The sequence below is a fragment of the Anser cygnoides genome, chromosome 7, assembly GCF_040182565.1.
Source record: "Anser cygnoides isolate HZ-2024a breed goose chromosome 7, Taihu_goose_T2T_genome, whole genome shotgun sequence".
NCBI lineage: Eukaryota > Metazoa > Chordata > Aves > Anseriformes > Anatidae > Anser > Anser cygnoides.
The window spans coordinates 16,870,646-16,891,420 of record NC_089879.1 but is presented as its reverse complement, the minus strand read 5'-3'; the positions used below and the strand labels follow the sequence as shown (position 1 = coordinate 16,891,420).

The following is a 20,775-nucleotide window of genomic DNA, read 5'->3' as shown; positions in this document are numbered from 1 at the left end:
AACCATATACAACTACAAGCTATGCCAAATCTTTTTTTAAGATAGGATACCAAAATAATGTTACAAATTTTTCCTTGAGGATGCACTGCTAGAAAAAAATCCCCATGACTGCTAGCTATGTATCATTTAAATTACTGTGATAAAATAATAGCAAGTATATTAACAATACTATTATTAGTATTCTTATTGGAATTGGGAGCTAAATTGCCCCAAAGATGAATGGGACTTTTTCATTTTAAAGACAGCAAACTCATGGAAGCCATTCACAAACATCCCACTCAAAATTCCCCCACAAAGAGCTCACACACTGTACTTATAGGCACCTTCTATTCAAAAGAACAAATGAGTTTGCTGACCGAAGAGGAAGCATGTCAACCAAAATTGTTGTTTTATAACTTCTGACATAGTATTAACCTTTCAGTGGAGCTATAATCTCATCCGCTTGTGAACTCTAAGGCAACACTCTTCCTTTCGTTAAAACACTTATTTATACTCTGACCAGCGTAATGGGGCCATGGGCTACGACAGGGACTCAGTCTGCAGTAAGATGGCTACAAAACAAAGTTTTTTTTTGTTTTCTTTTTTGTCTCCGTTTCATGCACAAGTACACACAAATATACATTAAACAGGTATACACTTATTTCCAATGAATTAACAAACAACCCTGCATGAATAGTAAGGTAATATCCCCATTAGTTCACAAAAAGTTAGTTCCCTGTTTATAAAAGCATGCACTCCACGAAAACTCTTACTAGAGCGGAACTAAAATGTTAAGAATCAGAATCAGAACTGGAGAAAGACAAAGCTTGTTCACTCTAAACATTTCCTGGTTGCAAAGGAACAACAGAAGTATTTAAAATATAGGTATCTAAACCTGGCTTACAAGGAAAAAAAAAAGACAGCATTTGCTAACCGTAGAATAACACTGCACCAACCGAATGCAATTATCACTTCATCAGTCGGTGTTCTTTACTGCTGACAAATATCTTGTTAGCCTGGTTAGCAAGTCTGCCTGCCACTTGCCAAAATATTTTGTTTTATTTACTCCTGGTGACTAATTTTGTGAACGTGGTGAATTTTAAAATCCCCCCCTACTGATCACATAACTGGAATAACACACTTTGGTCTTGTATTTCAAAGTGTAAATTGATCTCTTGATCTGTGAGTGTCTCCCTATAGTTTATGCTACCTTTTTTCTGGATTGGTAGAGCAAATGCATTTTCAAAGTGATGGTATGGGGACTTAGCTATGCAATTCCCATTAGTGTCAATGGGGGTCGCAGGCTAAATTCCTAGGCAATGCTTTGAAAACTGAGCCCCGGATTTTCAAAGGAAGGATAGTTTGTGTCAGAAAGGCAGTTTCTTTCAGTTTTTAAGCCACTGCATTAAAACATTCCTTTTTTTTTTTTTTTTTTTAAGCACCATGCATTTAGAAATTGTGTTTAAACTGGGGACATTTAAATGTTTACAAGAATGAAACAGTCTTATATTTAAATGCTTACATCTGTTTTGAATTTATAAGTGAAAATCATATCTGTCACTATCTTGAATGTTGGGTTACAATCTTTAACACATGTGTGTAATATGTAAACTCAGCAGTTATGACAGCTGAACCGCTGGGAATTGTTGTTATGCTAAGAAAAAATGAGAAGTTACTTGTTTTCAAATATATCCTTTACAACTTAAGTTCTCCTAAAGGGCAGAGTACTTTCCTAAAATCTGGACCTTCAGGTACACTCTGACAGATGCCTGATCTTGTTATGTACATGAATATTTTTTGGCACTTCAAATGAACATAGTCCTGCCTGCAAAATAAAATGCACACTGTTGAGGACATGTGAACAAGCTTGTTGCTGTTATCGTGACCAAAACAAACATAAAGACTTCAAGCAACCAAAGATGTAACTTCCCAAGAAAGTCACTCAAATACAGTCATTGAGGCAAACATAAAAAGCTAAGTCCCAAGCAATACAGAATGTAGAAACAAGTAATAGATATTCAAAGAATACTCGTTTGATTACGGTGTGAATGTTTATTATGAAGTGTGTTCTTCTTCATCATTAACGAATAAACTGGACTAGTAGCAAAAGAACTGTCTTTTGAGCCCAGAAACAGGCAAGTGTTTGAAAAGCAGAAGCCTGGCAGACAGTCAGGCTCCAGAGGGCACGGGCTCTGGCCAAATTGCTCCAGTCAAGCCCATCAGCCTGTACACACAGTCCCTTTAGACAAAGCATAAAACTATGTCAGTGGTAAAATTTGTGTGGATTAAAAGTTGCATATTATGCAATGTTTGGGTCCTTCACCAATTTTTTGGTTTTGAGCTCCTGACGCTAAGGCATACTCCTACCAACAGCACGCAGGGAGCAACAAGTGCAGCCCCCAAAACAGAGCTTCTGCCTCTGATCTGAACAGGACTTTGAAAATACAATTTCAGTTGGTAGAATCGTGAAGCCTTTGATATATCACAGTTAAGTTTAAAGCTGTCATTTTCATTTTTCTTTTTTCTTTTTTAAGCACAGACAGGTGTGTGAGTAAGTAGTGCTTAAACACTAAAACTTACCAGGAACACTAGTAACTGATGAGGGAGTTTTTGCAGCACAGTTTATTTAAACTTAAATTATCGATAAACAGGTTTTTTTTAACTGCGTGAGACTTATAACAGGCCTGCTTTCAACTATTTGGTTATCTATGAAATAAGGCCTTAAATGGCACGTTATGTAGCACAGTGCCTTAAATATATTTCTTGAAGACTTAAACTGTATAATTTATCTCAGTCCTTCCTGTACAAATACATTTGAGGTATATTCAAAAATTTTAAAAGCTAATGTCAAAGTTAACTAATTTAGAGACAATAGGACTGGTTAAAATAATCTAACAGTGTAATTGGAATAAAATTTACACACAAAACATCTTCCACAATGTGTTGTGGAAGTGAACACACTTGTCCTATCTGTCACATTTAAAAGTTAGCAGTACCCATGTGAGTAACCCTAGATGTTGACAATCTCACCAAACGTAAGGATACATACTGTACCATAGAAAGTCATTTCCTGACAACTGCTATTTTGAACTAACTAATCCAAACTGTCCTTGCATACCTGTACACCTAATGCATAAAGTCAGGCTGTTGTACTCTGGAACTAAACATCTGTAGTGGTCTGTCCAAGTATAATTGTACCTTCACGTTTAAATTTCAGTCTGATTACTTCTAGGCTTGAAGGAAGGAGTTATAGAAACACAGTCTTGGCCTGCCAATGTCAACAGATGCCTACAAGTAGACAAGTAAGCATGGCACAGATCCACAACATCAAACTTGCATTCACAAGGATGCAAAGACGAACCACGTTTGCTCTTTGTATGAAGTTGCAGCTCACAAAACTGACCCAGGAAACAGCTAACCTAGCTACTAAGAGTTAGCTATTTAGTGGCTGGACAGAATATTTCCTTTTCCTAGCTGTCAAGTTATTCCTTGCCATATTCACACTCAGACCTAAACACCAGATCGAATAACATCTCAGGAAAATACTGAAATTACATTGTTAAAGAGACTGAGGCTTTCACCATAACAGGAGGATATACATCAGGTCTATAAAGTTTATGGGCATCTTCCTGACTGTGCAGCACACGGTCTCCACAGAGTTCAGTGATCTCCAGCGTGCACTGACACACATCACCTCCACAGAGGTAACTGCAGCTTCTACAGCAGACACAGACAAATTGTTCCAGTGCAACAGCTTTAATAATTTTTGAATTTATAATTTAATTTTAAAGATTTGCACAGTTCTTGAAAAGCTACAAATCTAAATTTAAAAATCATAGTGCTCAGGACTCCTCTCTTAAGTGGCCAGCAAAGCCTCCAGCATTTCACATCCAAGTTAATATAATATTCCACTGAGGCTGTATTTGCTCTACCTTTGGTCTCTTTCAATGACTCTGTCTCAGAGCACCACCACCATACCATCCATGTTACATAAGGTCTACACCTCAGTTTTAAAGAACATGTATAGCATACTAATGGTATTTGTAAGTGTAAAAAAAAAATAATTATCAGCAGTAGCACAAATAAGTTTCAACCAGAACTGAAATCTAAGACATAACAGGCCAGAAACCAGCATCTTTTTTGTCTGCATCCAGGAACAAACAAAAATCCAATGCAATCTATAAAGCACAGACACTTATAGATGTGCTCACCATGACTTCACTGTAAACAGATAATTATTTCTTCCAAAGTAGTGCATTCAGAGTATGCTTGCATACCCACCCTTCACAGCAGATGAAGTTACATCCCTTAGGGAAAGCTATACTAGACCTGGGAACCACTGGACAAGGAATTCCACAAGCAGTAGCTCAGGAATGTAAATATAGACAAGTTAAAAGCAAAGCCAAAATCACTAGACTTTTTTTTCCCTATTCTTTCCTGGACAACCTTCACTTTCTTCTTCAGCTACCACAAGTAGTTTACTTCCACATTTATATCTGTCAGATGACTCTCAAAACATTTTGCAAACACTGCTGCCTATATAAAATCCCGGTATTTGTTTTTTTCTGTTTTTCTTGTCTAGATAACTTGGTTTAGCAAAGGTCTCTGAGCCTAGTAAGTTGCAGTAACAAGAAACCTGGATAACTCAGAATTTGTTTTTGTTGGGTTTTTGAAAAAGATCTTTCTTTTCCTGTTGTTATGTTTACAAATGTTTTAGGAAAACCCCTTTCTGCTCAATGTCAATACCCCAATATTACTTAATTTCTTCCACACATCTTCCAGAAATTATTCTTAGACGTTGATCTTTTTCCTTTTCTCATCAATTCTCAGATGACAACATTTTCTGAAAATTTTTAATCTGAAAAGTTATTTTTACAGTTGCTCCGGAAGAGAGAAGATTTCCAAACTATATATAGTATGTAATTTGTAACAATTACTCTTCGTATATTAGCCCCATTAGATCCCAATACACGTGGAACCTTGCTGGGCAGTGATGGCACAATTTAGCCTCTAATGCCTCCTGCAATCTGAAAAACTCTTCCCCTGATCTTACTTGCCACTTTGAAATGTTATCCCTTTCTGGTGAGTAATCCTGTGCTAGATTCTTTTGCTTCTTAAATGAACATTATTCTCACCCTTTATTGACTGACCACATCTATTATCACATGTAAGCAGTGTTAATCCTCTAGTAATTAACACCCTTATTAAAGTAATTTTAACCCAAAGAAGTTTAAATCGTATTACAGGTTTTATTTAATTAAGCTATAGAGACTGTTTTACACTGTCATTTGGGTTTTCAGCTTGTCTTTCCAACCTACTAGCTAGGCATCTTTCCTCCATTGCCTGCCTATTTCCATCTAGGAATTAGTCTACATTACTCTGTTTCACTAGGAACTTTTAAAACTGTCCTCTGTGTGAATGGATGCAAGACTTAGGCACTATACTGAACAGATAACCTTTCCCCAAACTATCATCTGGATATGCATTGCAATGATATTAGCAAAATTCGGATCAAATCTGTACTTCTACAGGACTCAATATTCTGTTAGCACTTAAAATGTACGAGCAACTTTTACTGTCCTCATACATGTTGAGCAAGGGCAAAGATTTTTTTTTATTTAAAATTCAGACCAACAAAAAGAAAGGAGTATCTGAAAGCACTGAGTCATGCCCCTTGCAAAGGCTGGTTCAGCACTTTCTCTGTTACTTAGTGAATAAGTCAATTTTTAAAACTGCATTTTTTTGTGTGTCTACCGCACGTTCCTTTCTATGGGAAAGTCTCTGATGGCCTGTGTGCTCTTCCAGATCTCAGGTAAGCTGCTCAATTGACATGTTTGACACAGGGTCAAAAGATGAAAACTGTCTTCTGGTTTAACTGCATCATGTTACACCGTGCACTCTGGAAGAGCGTGGGCTAATTGTGTGTCCTCCTGGAACGATTTCCTGGAGGCATGCCACTGAAACTGGGAAAGCTGGCGTTCTCTGGGGCATAAGGCAACCTGATGGCTTCACGGGCTTTATACACCATTAACTGTGTACTGAAAGTCCTTTCTTTCCTTTGGGTAAAAACACCTCTTCAAACTTCTACTGTTAAAAAAAAAACCAAACTGTTCTTAACGGGACTCAGCATAAAACCATAGAAAATGATAAACTCAGAAAGAAAAAAGAATAAGGACAACAAAGTGCATTTGTAGCCAGGAACTTATTCTTATTTTTCACCTCTTGTCCTTCAACCCGTATCTTTAAGTTCTCCCCTCCACCCCCTCAATCATCTACTACTTTCATCTACTTATCTTCTGACATTTCATGTTCTCACCCATTTATTCACATTTCTGGTCTTATTCATTCTACCCCCCCAGCACTTCTTGTCATTGTGGGGTTCCAAATGAATACACTACATCTATGCAAAGTTTTGGAACCCTTTTACTTATGAAGGTATTTCATGTTTAAAAACAAAACAAAACAAAAGCTCCCCACTTCCTTCCATACATTGTTATTGTTCTGAAGTAGAGGACGGTCCTTGAATCCTTGTTGTAAAAGATTCTCTTGATTTTTCAGAATTTTACATTGCCCTTATAGTGATGACCAAACAATTGATGTAGAATTGATTATCTTTCTTTTTCACAAAACTGTAGCAAAAGGAAAAAAAAGGGAGAGGGGGATATTCTGCCTGCTGCCTGTGCTTGACAGATAATTTAGGGAAGGAATGGAATCTAAATATGTTGATAGATGCAACTGAAAAAATATTGAAGGCAACTCTGCAGGGTTAAGGGGTTAGTAGTGTAGCCCAATATATAGCACTACATATCAGTGATACTACCTGCTTAGCTAAGGCTGGAGGATGTAAGGAGTTTGGGAACAGAAATTATTGAATCCACTGAAGCAGCTAGCAGCCCCAAAGCTCCCTGATGGGTGACTAGGGCTCATAGATGTTAAAAGAATACAAATAACAAGTAACTTGAAGGAAAACAACAGTTTTCTTCTCTTGTGTTCTTCAATTAACAATGCTCCTTCATTAGTCATAGGAACCAAATACCACCCACGGGATTCAGAGGAAGTCCTGTGGAGCTGGGGGGCTCCAAAACTGAACTCCATCCATCAGCTCAGGGCTACAGAAAGACCCAGACACAAAGGCAGAGATCCTGCAGCAACTGGCTGTCAGCAGGAAGACAACAGCTTGATATAATGTATTCCTAAACTTCAGAAAAGTCAGGCACCCAAATCTTCCTGTAAGCAAAGCTTTCAGTTTGCATTTATGTCATTTCTTATGGGATAAAGATAAAGGCAAGAATCAGCTGGGGAGCAAAACTGCCAGGAGAAAACTATCAGAAAGAAACTCCTCATTCTACTAAATAACTTCCACTGAATGGGATGTATATCAGTGACTCAAAGAAAGTGTAAGCAGGAGCTAATAAATATAATAGGCATGTGGATCAATTTCTTCTAATTCAAGCAAGGGATTTGTTAATTGAGAAATTATCTGAAAGTCAACTTAGTTGCAACTTTCTATTAAAAGATACTTCTGCAAAAGAATGGAAACCTTTTTCAGATAAGGCTTACTTTGTGCTTTCTTTCATAATGTCCTTGGAGATATTACAGATTAAAACTTGACTGCTTCATAAATAGCTTCCCAGACACGTAGCATGTCAGTTATTGAAGAAATCTAGCATTTCATTTGAGAAAATCGAGACCTCTTGGTTCTGGCATTATGGACAGGGCATAACTGGCATATGTACTTCAACTACCAAGCATACAGTTTTAGTGGCATTTACATTATGATCTTGCAGAGAATTTCTCTGTAACTAAGAGATGAACTTTCTTGGAGAGAAAGGTTTTCTGGAGATACGGAGTTTTCATCATAACAGCCCTGTAGGTTTTGAGTGAATTGATTAACTCCTCCTAAACCTCGTCTTCTGACAGTACCGATGACTAAGAAGAGCTTAAAGCTGATTAATTGTGACAGTTGGTAGTATTCAGATAGTGACTGAGATATGCCCATCTAAAGAGTCTTGACAGGAGCTTTTGCCCTTTTTTATTTTATTGTTGAAATATCTGCTTTGATCAGCCTCTCCAGAGAAGTTTTTACAGATTTCTATGATGGTAATATTTAGAAGCTCCACTGCACTGCTCTAAGAAGTCAAGTGTTTTACCTGCATATGATAAATGAGATCAACAAAAGCCATTTCCGTCTCAATTCTAAAAACTATAAATTCACTCAACAACAACAACAACCCCCTCTTGTTCAAGACAAGCTTATGTTCCTATGCAAAGGTTTTATCTGCAGGTCTCTACGTCAAGCTTCATGAATTCTGTCATTTTCTAAATACACGGTGCAGATTTCTTGGCAGCTCAACTAATTCTTGCATACTTCTGGTTCAGTAAGTGGGGAACTAAGAGAATTGTATCCCTTAAATGAACTAGCTTAAAGAAATAACAAGAAATATTTTTATTTTTGATAACTTCCACGGTTACATGTACCTACAGTACTCTTTACTGTCATTTAGGAGATGCCATTCATTTTAAACATTATAGCCATCGCCACAAAGTCTTCTGTGTATAATCTTTTGTACTTTCCTCTGGAGAAACTGTTATGGTTTTTGCTAGAGGTGGAATAATGTATCGCGTAGATAAATGGCCATATGTATATTGTTTTAGTTAGGTAAGCTATTGATAGGGCTACTGAAGTAAAGTAACAGTATTTGTAAACTGATTTTTTTTAAACTGTTTTTCAGTTATGTCCCCTCATTGTCAATAATCCAGGATCTAGAATGAAAACTTGGTGCAATATCACCATGTTATCTGCACTTCTCTGATGAAAAAGGGGCATTCAGAAGCTGACCTGGATACAGACTGTTTTGCACTGAATTTGATAAATGATTCAATGTCCTGAAGAACACAGATCTAATAACTGGCACATGTCTCTTAGTTCCTGGCAGTACTGGGTGAGAACACCTACTGCCAGGAAATGACTGACATGCCTTCCTGCTTTGATTCTGAAAATCCTTATCAAGATAGCGTATTCAAAGCCATGCTTAGTTTTGACCATCCCCACTGCTAATTACTGCATATTTGTTTCCAAAGCTTCCTAATTCTTACCAGCTGGCAAATATAAATCCCATCTAAGTAATGAGCTGGTTTCTGTGTACAGAGCACTGATTGAGATCTTCCTCATGAATTTCTACACACACATTTTGTGATCTGAGCCTACCACAATTACCTATTGGCTTTACAGAATCTAGGTGAAAAGGTAAAGTCAAAACCAGGAGTTTCCACTGGGGAATATAAGCATCATGTTTGTGGGGAGAATTCTCATGTATTTGTAAGACTACAGTACTCAGAGAAGGCATTGTGTGCTCCCTGCAAGCTGGATAACACACAATTACCATACAGTCATACTTGTAGCCGTGTTATTTTGAACACAGGTATATATATATATATGCACATTACCCCAGTATAACACAAACTGTTGAGAAATTGAGCCTTGCAGTGTCTCTGTTCTGCTCACTGTGTGGCTCAAGTCCTTCTCCTGCTTTAGTGTGGAGTCAATTTATGAAAAGGGGGAAGGTCAGCAAGGGAGTTGCTTCCTTCCCCAGCAAACTGAAGATCTGTGACCTGAAATCCAGAGAGGTGCAACTCCTGTTTTGTTGCTGTCTGAAATCTGAGCTCTTTTCTTTAGCTGAATAAGCAGCATTGCACTGAAAACTCAGAGAAGCGCAAATCCCATTACATCGCACCCTGAGGCTGGGCTTCATGTTACAGATGTAACATGCTCCTCTGCTTGTTCAGAGAAGCTGGAGAATGGATGGGGGAGAAAGGGATCAGTAAGCATTGTGAAAGAGCCTCTGTGAAGATGAAAGTCTCAACAATCATTTCCCTCAGGAAGGGAAAGATGAAATATTCTATAATACCTGCTAATTAAAAATTCAAACTGCTGTCTTATGAAAAGAGAAGCTTACTTTTATCTTTAAGCTCTGAAGTTTTTAAGACTTATTTCTAAACATACTGTTAGGGATTTCTTCCTCTTGGAAAACCCTGATGGTCCTTCTGGTCAAGACTCTTTCATGAAGCAGGGACCAGGGGTGGGTGTACCTGACTCCTTCCAAGGCCTAGGCACTGCATGGACTGGCAGATTGTGCGGGATGCCTTTAGAGCCCATGCCATTCAAGAGTCATGGTGGAGCATTTTGGCAACAGCCTACAACTTATTCTCTGATGCCTGCTTGAGAGCATTTTCCTCACAGATAGCAGGAGCTTTGGCACGCTGCACGCTGGGGGAATCAGAGAGAAGCCAGAGCTGAAATGTAGAGCTGTACTACCACAGGAAATTAAATCAAATTAAACACTGCAAACAGAACAGTGGGGAAGACCAAGCTGTCAGTCTGCCTTTAGTGGCAGACACCTCAGTGGCTGGGATGGAACTCCAGTGATCTGTTTCAGTTTCTATCTACGAGTCACTACTGAGTTATCAGGACAGTAACATCTCTCAGTGATGAATGAGAAGCAACGGTGTGCAGCAGAAGAAAAAGAAGGACAATATTAAGATACTAGTAAGAATTTTCTCTTTGAAATAAATTTACATCTATTGCATGCAACACCACATTTCAGAAGGTTAGCGATATTTCTCATCAACAGTACACCAGAAAATGTATTACAAATTAAGTGGAAAAGCAACCCAAGAAACTAGCAGTCCAGTTTCCATTATGCTTTGGAATCAGAGGGAAATATACTATACTTTTAATTATCCAATATAATTTTTTAGAAGAAATACATATTGTGTATTAACAATAGCTTGGGCTATTGGAAATGCTTATACGCATGCTTATTTACACACAACATAAACAGAAGACTAAGAAAAATGTATGTGCTAATGCTTCCATGGTACATTATTCTGTATATTGATTGCATTGATTGTATTACAGCTTTATATATAATTAATGCCTAATTCTATCAAAATGTTAACAGAAATTGCTGCAAAACATTGAGTATTTTCTCTCATTACCTCTGCTGAATTTATGGACCCTGTCATTCACAGTCTTTAAACAGTTTCACAGACTGTAAACTCTATATTACCATATGGGTGGAGATATTGCTGTGGTGGTCACTTAACTTGGGGGTTACCAACAGTGCATGGTTCTGCTTCACTTCAGAATGCTGTCCCTGTCACAGGACCAGCACTGAGAGCAACTGGAGGATATTAAAATCATATGCTTAAGTGCAAAAAGAACACAGATGAGTCAGTTCTCTTCACCCCTGACAAAATAAGAAAATTCCACTATCATCAAACTAGCTGAGTACTTGTCTGAGATTAGACAGAAGAGGAAGAAGGCCTGTTTGAATCTGAAGTAGTGCTCATGGCAGAGAGAAACACTAGAAATCACCTGTGAAGTCTAAGGTAAAAAAAAAAAAAAAGTCAAACTAAATTGGCAGCTTAAGTTGCAAGTCTGCAGGCAATAATTTTATTTCAAGAATAAGCATTTATTACCTCTCAGTTGGTTAAGAAGCATGAAATTTGCCCTGGGAAAGCAACTATTGACACAATACAACAGGACCTCTAAGGCTACCATTAGGTTATCATTATTGTCTACTACACACTACACTGGCTCTGCAAAGAATAAAGCACACATTGTAACATTCAGGTCTTTTCCTCACAGCGTTTAACTGTCCAGGACAGCCAGGAAACTGCCTCATGTTACAGAAAATGCTTAGATAGAAATTCCTAGTGTTTAGACACTAAAGAACAGATCATAACCAGGACAAAACTAATTCATGTAGGAGGCTGAGCTTCCTTGGAGACTAATTCAAGCAGGACAACCTAAGATCTGTTCACTTTTGAAGTTTAATTCCAACTGACCTAAGATTTGAAATGGTAGTAAATTCCCCAAAGTTCATTTCACCACATGTTGGGCCAGTACACTATTTACCCAGGCTCCCTATACAGTCAGTAGCAAGAGATTATCTTCAGAGAGCAAAGCAAGTCACCTGAGAGATGGGTCATCTTCAAGAGACGCCAAAGACCAGTTTCTTTAAAGAATCACATGCCGCTTTGATAATTGCCTTGGTGAGCTGGCTTGTACCTCAGTGGTGTTAAGTGGGGTGAAAGGGTGCACCCAAGTATGAGCTCAGGTCATATGCTAAGACATGTGGCAGGAGACATGACAATTACAGCAGCTGTACAGTACCATGAATTTATCCCCATTTTCTTAACAGCTGCTGGCTGCTTTAGTACCTGCTAAACTAGCTATAGCTGCAAGTTTCTAGATGGTCATGGCCATGTGATTCTTAATTAGTACAGCGAATTGTATATTGGTATTCTCCCTGTACTGAACTTCAGGTAACTCTAAGAAATTGCTGTATGTTATTCTATGGTTCTACAGCTACTGCCTGTATTCCCAAGTCTGAACTACAAACCCATCTTACCAGCAGAGGGATGACACCACATAGCTACATATGCGCTTTGGCTGCCATGCAAAGATTTACAGTGATGCAAAAGCCAACCATGTTTTTGGCTATGCTCGTTACATACCAGTCAGCATGAAACAAATATAATGGATTCTGCCATTTGAAGTAATTCACTTGAACAGAGCAGAGAGCCTGAATGTAAACTTATCCTGGATTCATTTTTTCTAGATTACTTCATGTGATATAGAAGCTTTCAAGTTCTTTAAAAATTGTGCCCACCCCCCAACATTTTTTGTTTTGCCTGCCAAAAACATATAGCAGAGCACAGTCAAAACATAAAAATTAGAAAGAAGTCTATGCACATAAAAGTCTTCCTCCTGGCAGCAAAAAACAGAATTGAGAACAAATGCACCATGTGTGATTAGCCAACTGCAACAGATACGTCATATATGTAAGATGCTGAGATATTATAGTTATGGGAACAGAGTAAAAATCTTTATTTACTAGTGTTTCTACAGATTACTAAGCTTCTTTAAGGAGTATGTTAAGTATTACAATAGCATAAAAGGGGATAATATAAGGAGAAAGAGGTGGCTCATTAAACGGGACACTAAGAAGTGATTGCCCCTTCATCATTCCCAGACTCGTACAGCTTTCTGCTACTAACCACTGTTCTCTTCTTAGAAGCAACTCTTTCTCACGTCAACTGTTTCTGTTGGCTCTTCTGCATTTGTGGGAGGAAAAAGGAAGGAACTGGGCTTGCAGCGAACAACATACTGTTCATACATTGCCACCAGGAACTATCAGGATGAAAATACCTATGTCAATTCTTTTCAAAGCTGCTTCTCTCCCTGTGGTACATCCAAGTGTAGCTCTTCCCTCTGTTTCTTCCAAGCTGGTGGTTCCTCGTAAGTCACTTTAGTCCTTTCGGAAAATGTGCTACAATATTCTACCACCCAATCCTCATTAATCTTACACATTGTCCTGGTACAACACAGAGAGAGTAAGCTGTTGTTGAGATAACTGGCTTCCATTAGCAAGCATGTGATTGGCAGGACGATAAAGTCTTTTCCCTTGCAGGTCAGCTGCTTTTTAAGAAGAGGGCAATCCTGCTGATCCATCTTTTAGCTACAGTCTCTCACTGAGTCCCAAATCTCCTGCCTTTTAGCTTTGATACGGTTCAAGCTTTCCCCCTTGTATCAGCCCCTACCTGTCATCAGCTCCTCTGTACCAAACAGCCAATATCAGGAGTTTGACCTCAGGGCACAGTCCGGGTGGGCAGGTAAAACCTGACCACTGGACCTACTTCCTTATCTTTCATATCCTGCAATTCATGAAGAAGTATCAAATTCAAACTAAAAAACAGAAGCATGACCTTTTATAAGAACTTTCTGAAAAAGGCTCTGTTGCCTTTCTAAGTATTCTTGAAAAGAACTGTCATCCACCCTATTAAGATAGAAATGGATCACAAATAAGGAAAAGAGGAAAAACACTGCAAATCCATACTAAATGGTAAGTCTTATTTTTAATGTGTTCTTGCAATATGTATGCACTTTTGGCAAGGCATGAAAATATATAGTAAAAACAAAAAAAAAAAAGCAAATATAGTAGATCTCTTTACACGCACAAGCTCACATTACAACCTGGTACAGAGAGCTGCCCAGACTTTTGCTGTTTGTAAATTATCTGAAATCAATTAGATTCCCATGGCATACAGAGCATTCTCTATAAAGTGTTACTTGCATCAAGAGAATTCTAAATATAAGTTGCTAACATAAACTGAATGCTATCGTAAGCAACATAATCCTTATTTACGTGACATGCTCAGCAGCTGGTACTTTAAACACACAAAAATATTATTTATTTCCTGTAGCAAGTATGTACACACCCTGCCCTCCTGCATAGCTGGAAATCATGTTTTTCCTTGAAACAAACATAGGCTCCACGAGGATTTATAGCACTCAGGTGGATGAAAGAAATGATGCCAAAAAACTCTCAACATCCTTTCCCTTCAACTAAATTGTTGTCGTACAAATTGGAAGACGTTTAGTCAATTCTAACACTGGCAATAAAAGGAGAATAAAACAGAATCCAAAAGAAGGTGGCTGCTAGTCAAAGCAAGCCTTGTGGTAGTTTAAATCTCGCAAAGCACATCTTTGCATATTGAATTTTGGAACTCTATAGTTACCACATTAATGAATCTTATGGACACAATCCTGTATCCTCCTCATGTAGACCAGGCTTATCCTATTGTAGATATTGTTCATTATGTTATATTGCTGTGGGAATATAACATACAACTCTACTTTTTAACTTTCTCATTTAAAAAAACAGTTTAATTAAATCCTTTCTACTAGGAGAAACTGGAATACTGTTGCTACAGGAATTTTCCATTCTGAAATGCCTTTTAATTATCTTACTGTGAAAAAACATACTAAACTATCAAAAGCAAAAATATTCTTGCTACATAAATAATTTGATACTTAATTCTTTCTCATTTCTCTTCTTTTCTGATGACTTTGGCAGACTCATAATGGTGTTGAAAAATATTATCAACATCTGTGGAAAGCTAAAGACCTTCCATGTGCAGTTAATGATTCATTTCACTATTTAAATGACACTTGTAATTGCAATTTTGTGAAATAATAAATCCTTTTAAAAGCTTACCTCAAGTATGAAAAGTTTATGAAAATGGATTGCTATCGTTGGATATAGTGTCAGAATTTAGAAAGCAGGGCATAGAAATAACTACATGAAGTTAAGATAAGTGGATTTCAGTCCAGAAAAACCTTCCTTTTGGCAAGAACTGTGGAGAAAGTGCTTCCAATATTAGGGCATTTAAAATTATATTTTATATAGAGTAAAGATCAGAAGGATGGAATAAAGCTGTTTTCTAACTGTTTAAAATAAATATATGTAACAGGCTAAGGAAAAGAAATGCTAGATAACACCGTGCCCAATTCTACTCTCCTGGGAGCAGCTTTCTAGAAAGGAGCAATTGCTCAAAATGAAATCAGGGTAACAGCACACCACAGTAACATGTATACTCTTGAAAAAAAAAAAAAAAAGGCATCGCGGGATCTTACAAAATTGTTTGGACCAAAATTCAATGTTATATACATGCAATAGTACCACCAGTAGCACAGTGCCCCCTAACATCACACTGGAGAAAACTTTTATACTAAGCTACAGGGAATAGTGCCACTAATAACACTTCAAATAACTGCTTTTCAGAACTAATTACATGGGAATTCTAAAACATGAAAGGTTCTTGAATTTAATAACTCCAGCACTGGTCAAAAGGGGAAATTAGTAGGATAAAAAACAACAACTAGTGTCTTACTTGTCTGAGGTCGATGAAAGCTAACTGCAGGGTGTCTCCCTGGAATCCTGGCACAGGCTCAGAACTAGCAAACACTGCAAGGAAAGGTTAAAAATATTATGGATGCAGTTTTTATATTGTTTGAAATCTAACAGAAAATCAATGCATGCATTATAAATGCTAGCTAGCATGAAACTGAAACTAGCTTGAAACAATCACATTACAACTAATTAACCCACCCTGATTTAAAACAAACAAACCAACAAACAAAACCTTCCAGGAACAATACCTTTAGGAGTACATTTACGAATTCGGCTTAAAATTCTAAACCAGTAATAACGTTACAAGCGTGAAAGCCAACACATTTACATTTTCAGCCTGAGGTAAATGATTACTGAAGTATTTTGAAATAATACCAATTCCATGGCTGTCAACATATTTTCAAACATCTGCTTTTGTTATAGCATCCGCTCTATAAAACCCCACCTCTAGCCAAATAGCAATAAAAGACAGACACTAAAGTGGGAGTTAGTTTAATGCGCAGATGACAGGTGGAAAGCTCAAAGTGCTACAATTCCGAACAGAACTGGAATGCCTGTTCATGCCTTTTAGCTAGCTTATTGATCAAGAACTTCTGCTCTTCTGGAACCCCAAAATAGACTGTCAAAATAGGAAGGCAAAACTATCTTCAAAATACAGAAAACAGTAAAATATTAACAAAACAAGTTAGCTACTCATTTAAGTTAGGAAACTATCAACTGTCAACACTAAAAATAAACAAAAATTTATTTTTTTTTTTAACTTCATATACAATTAATGGCAACTAAAGAAAATAAAATCATCTACAAAAGCAGGGAAATGTCACAGATTTCTGTTGTCATTAGGTAAAAACAATGAAACTGGAAATTCAATAAAACTATAAATCTCCAATACACTATATCATAGTTGAACTATCAACCAGGAAATATCAGGAAGCAATGATACAAACTTAAAAAATTGTACTATAGAAGGCCAGCAGCTCCAGGAAAGAGAAGACAACAGGCTTTCCAGCAGCCCCTTCCCTTTGTCCACATCACAGAGCACCATTAAATCAAGACTTGAGCAATTTCCTACTTTCTTCTTTTAAAAACACATGAACACAAGCTCAGCAAAATGTCCTAGACATTTCAGATGACTTCAGGGTGTATTCAAAAGCAGCACTTACTACTGCTGGGATGCAATATGCCTACGTGTCCAAATGAATCTATTTCCAGACACTGTTTCTTCTTAAATGTAAAGGGGGGAGTAAGTAAAATAGAATACATGATGGCAACACTTTAAGAAGTACATCAGGTGCAGTGGAGCACACAGTACATAATCAATAGAGTCCATTACACAATCAGAGGCTTACTCATGGACTCACTTGAGCCCTCCAGACAGTAGTACTGCAGAAGCCTAATAACCAAACTCTAGGAAGTCATTAATTGCATGAAAAAGATGGAAAGGAAACTATTATTGATTTACTGTTTCACATAATATAAGAAATAATGGGCAATTAAACAAATCAGCAGAATTTTACAAACCAAAATAGAGTACTTGTTTATATAACACAATACAATTAATTATAGGACTCATTCTTGTGGCAAGTTGTGCATGGCAGAAGTATAAACGAGGCAGAAAATATAAATGTAAAAAAAAAAAAAACACAACAAAAAAACAACTTGAAATACAGGCCCTTCAACAGTGATTAAACAACAATCTAAATTCAGCTGTTCATTAAATCCCTAAGCTACAGAAGATGGATCTGCTATGGCAAGGACCACTCAATATACAGCCCAGTGTTTTACACTCTTCTCTAAATACCTGTCATTGACCACCACTAGAGACAGGACACTTGGCTAAAGGAAGGTTTAGCCTCACTCGGTAGTTGTCGTGTTCTTGCCCCAGTCATACATTTATAACACAGACATCTGCAGAAACACCCATTGCTTCACTTTTCCACTCAAGTAAGACATCCTTTAAAAGAGTTTAAGAGAATTTTTCTTAGGCTCTTCAGTTTGTGCACTGAACAAAATTAATATTGCTCATCAGGTTAACATAGTCTGGAAATTACCCTAATGCATTTAATAATGCAGTATTAGTTTGCTTCCCTGCAAAGCACCTACTGCCGTGGCAGCTACAGAACAAGGAGCACACAAGGTACCAAACTGAATTATTGTATATGCCCCTTTCTCTTTAACTACAATTTCCTACTATAAATAAATTTACAACACTGGGGACATTTATTATAGCATAAGCATTTATTCTCACATTTTGGTCATTTTTGACGGGTGCCTACAGTAGGATTTGTTTCATTATTACAATTTCATGAGTTCAAAGGGCAAAAAGATAATCTACTTATGGTAATGGTCAGACAGTTCAACCCCCTCAGCTCACGGCTTTTAAGTTTTGCTAACAATTTTACAAAGCTAATTAAATGTTTTCTGCTGCACAGCATTTTAGGAAGATATTATAAGAACAGGATTAACATTCTTAATGTCTGTGTCCTAGGGGTCCCTTTCCAGATAGTAATGAAACATTGTCATATAAACATCTTTTAAAATATTCACCCCCTACATTCATTCTAGGCTTAAAGAGGATTTGGAAGGATAGGGGGCTACTTGGTTGTTTATTTTAGTATGCATAAGGATATTCAGGAATTTTATAATACCTGAGAGTGAAAATGCAAAGATTACCATAAAACTATCACATATAAGGGCAAATAACTAACTGCTCAGCAGTTTGAATCACAAACCTCAATGTTTTCAGGAAAATAAACTGAAAATAGGCATTAGATGACTGGTGTTCAAAAGGTTTTTATTAACATTTTTCCCTGCACTTCATTAATACTGTGTAGTTCTTTTCTGTGTATACAATACAGGATCTTTGACACGATGTATTGAGTATACCCAATCTCATTACTATTAAGCACAAAAATGTGCTTCCTGTAACAGCCAGTTCGGGAATTTACAAGAGGTAGGATCCAATGAAAACAACATGTAACAAAACCACAATGGGCTCTGAAGTAACACATACATAAGAATGATAAATATAAATATTGGAAAGATGACTTCACTCCATTTTCTTTTGAGTACTTCATTTTGGTCCTTTCATTACATTTTGTATACAGAATATATGTGAACTGATGTATATATGTGTTGATGGTTATCTTAAGAAAAAGCTTGGCATCTGCTAAAATGGAACTAAAGACATCTGTAGGTTGCATTGAATTTCTATGCAATTCTAGATTTATTAACCAGTCTCTTCATTTTATTCTCTCAAAACCCAGACTTTACATACACACAATCTGCGTGTGCCTGTGGTTGTCTGGAAATTCAGTACTTATTTACTTATTTTCTGACAGATAGTTGCAGTTCAATTGCAAAAATTACAATCAGAGTCCAAACTTCGGATCAAAAGCTAAATTAGGGCAGCTTTTCCTTTAGCCTCATGGCATCAATTCTCGATTCAAAGGCTGGACAGCAAAGATGCAGATGTATTTTGGAATGAGGAGCAGAGAGCCAGGTGACCATCACAGCAGCCTTTAGCCACTTCGCAGCCCTGCTGGAGTCTCCAGCTGTTCAAACACGCCTGGAGGGGAGCCTTGCTGAGGGAGCTGCCAGCTGGCAGGGCAGCAGCCCCCAGCCCTGCCCAGGACTTGCAGCTTCCCCTCAGTCCTGTGCTGCCATATGCAGCCATGGAATGAAGGATGGTCTCAAGTGAGCCAAGTTTAACCTGACTTCCCAGAAGGGAGACAAGGCAGGTAAAGCAAGTGGCCTCCTCAACAGAGAGCACGTGTCAAGATTCTCTCTTGCTCTTGGACGCTGCAGCTCTTAACACAGTGTGTGAGAAAGGAGGAACTGGCAGGAATCCCCAAGCAGGGCTGGTCAGGAAGGTATATTACAATTTGCTTTGTGGTAGTTCTCTGCTAGCTGATGCTGTTTCAGGATTTCTTTCACCCTCACCTAGTGGCATGGCTCAAAACCTTTCCATCCTTGCACAGATTCACAGCTGGATGAAGAAGGTTGACTACTCAACTGTACCTCCTTCTGCCAATTAATCCTGTCTCACAATTCCATTACTTTAAAACAGATATAAATTACAAAAGTTAACAATAACTTTCCCAGCAATCAGAATTTCTGATCAGTTCTACTTAACTAATAAAATGCTGATGTAAGGTATCTAGATCTGGATGGTGTTCTAAATTAAAGCTCTATGTCCACTTAACCTTATAGTGTGAACTTTAAGGATTAAAACAAACAGAAGAATTCTAAATTAGTATTCACATGTCAGCTTCACCCCATTTTTTTTTTTTTCCGTGAAAGTTGAAAACAGGTATAAAATATTTGTACTGAGAAAGAGACACATACTTTTGTATGGTTGGACCTCTTCAGCAAAACAACTTGCTGATAGTGCAGTTATAAATCATTTTGACTGAACAAGAGAAAAATATACAATAACTATCTAATACATTTTACATAAAAACCTCATAATTTAAAATCTATATTAAGTGGCTTACAGCATTTTACCACTACTTTTCTGTGAAGATCAGAAAGATACAACTACATTTGCAATTCAAAAGTACTGAAGAACAGAAGCTTGTTGGCAGTGAATTTTTGATTCCCTAACACAACCAGTACACATTCCCAAAGTCAACTCCATCACTGAAAAGACTGTGTGCTATTATTTACACCTTGCTTCTCATAAAATGAGATACAGAAACCCACACCTGAATTTCATCTTCAAGAAATGGCAAATGCTTCTACTCCCCAATCCATTTTCCTCCTCGGGACACTGAAATGCAATGTGCAAACAAAAGGCCATTCTCCAGCTTTTGTTCAATGGAACCGAGTACATGCTATTTTCCTGAATACTGCTGTAAGAAACCCAGTCATAATAGCAGAAGATCATCATTGAGAAAGAATGGCGTAAAAACCAAAGGTGAAACACTGTTCTACATTACGAAAGATATAGTGAGAGTAGAAAATATTACAATTAAAACAGGACATCCTGAAATCAAACTTAAAGCTTTTGGAATGTTTGGAAGGAACACACAAA

General features: G+C 37.5%; 1 protein-coding gene across 12 annotated transcripts in view; it reads right to left on the bottom strand.

Moving 5' to 3' along the window:
* Window positions 1-20,775, bottom strand: part of EXOC6 (exocyst complex component 6) — a 93,092-nt gene that overhangs the window by 9,619 nt on the left and 62,698 nt on the right. For 10 of the 12 annotated variants that reach the window (XM_013188987.3, XM_048069146.2, XM_067000262.1 and 7 more), the window contains one exon: window positions 15,721-15,794. The exons of the other annotated variants lie outside the window; for them this stretch is intronic. In XM_013188987.3, coding sequence (XP_013044441.1) covers window positions 15,721-15,794 — 74 coding nt within the window. The remainder of the gene's footprint in view (window positions 1-15,720; window positions 15,795-20,775) is intronic. 12 annotated transcript variants of the gene reach the window in all.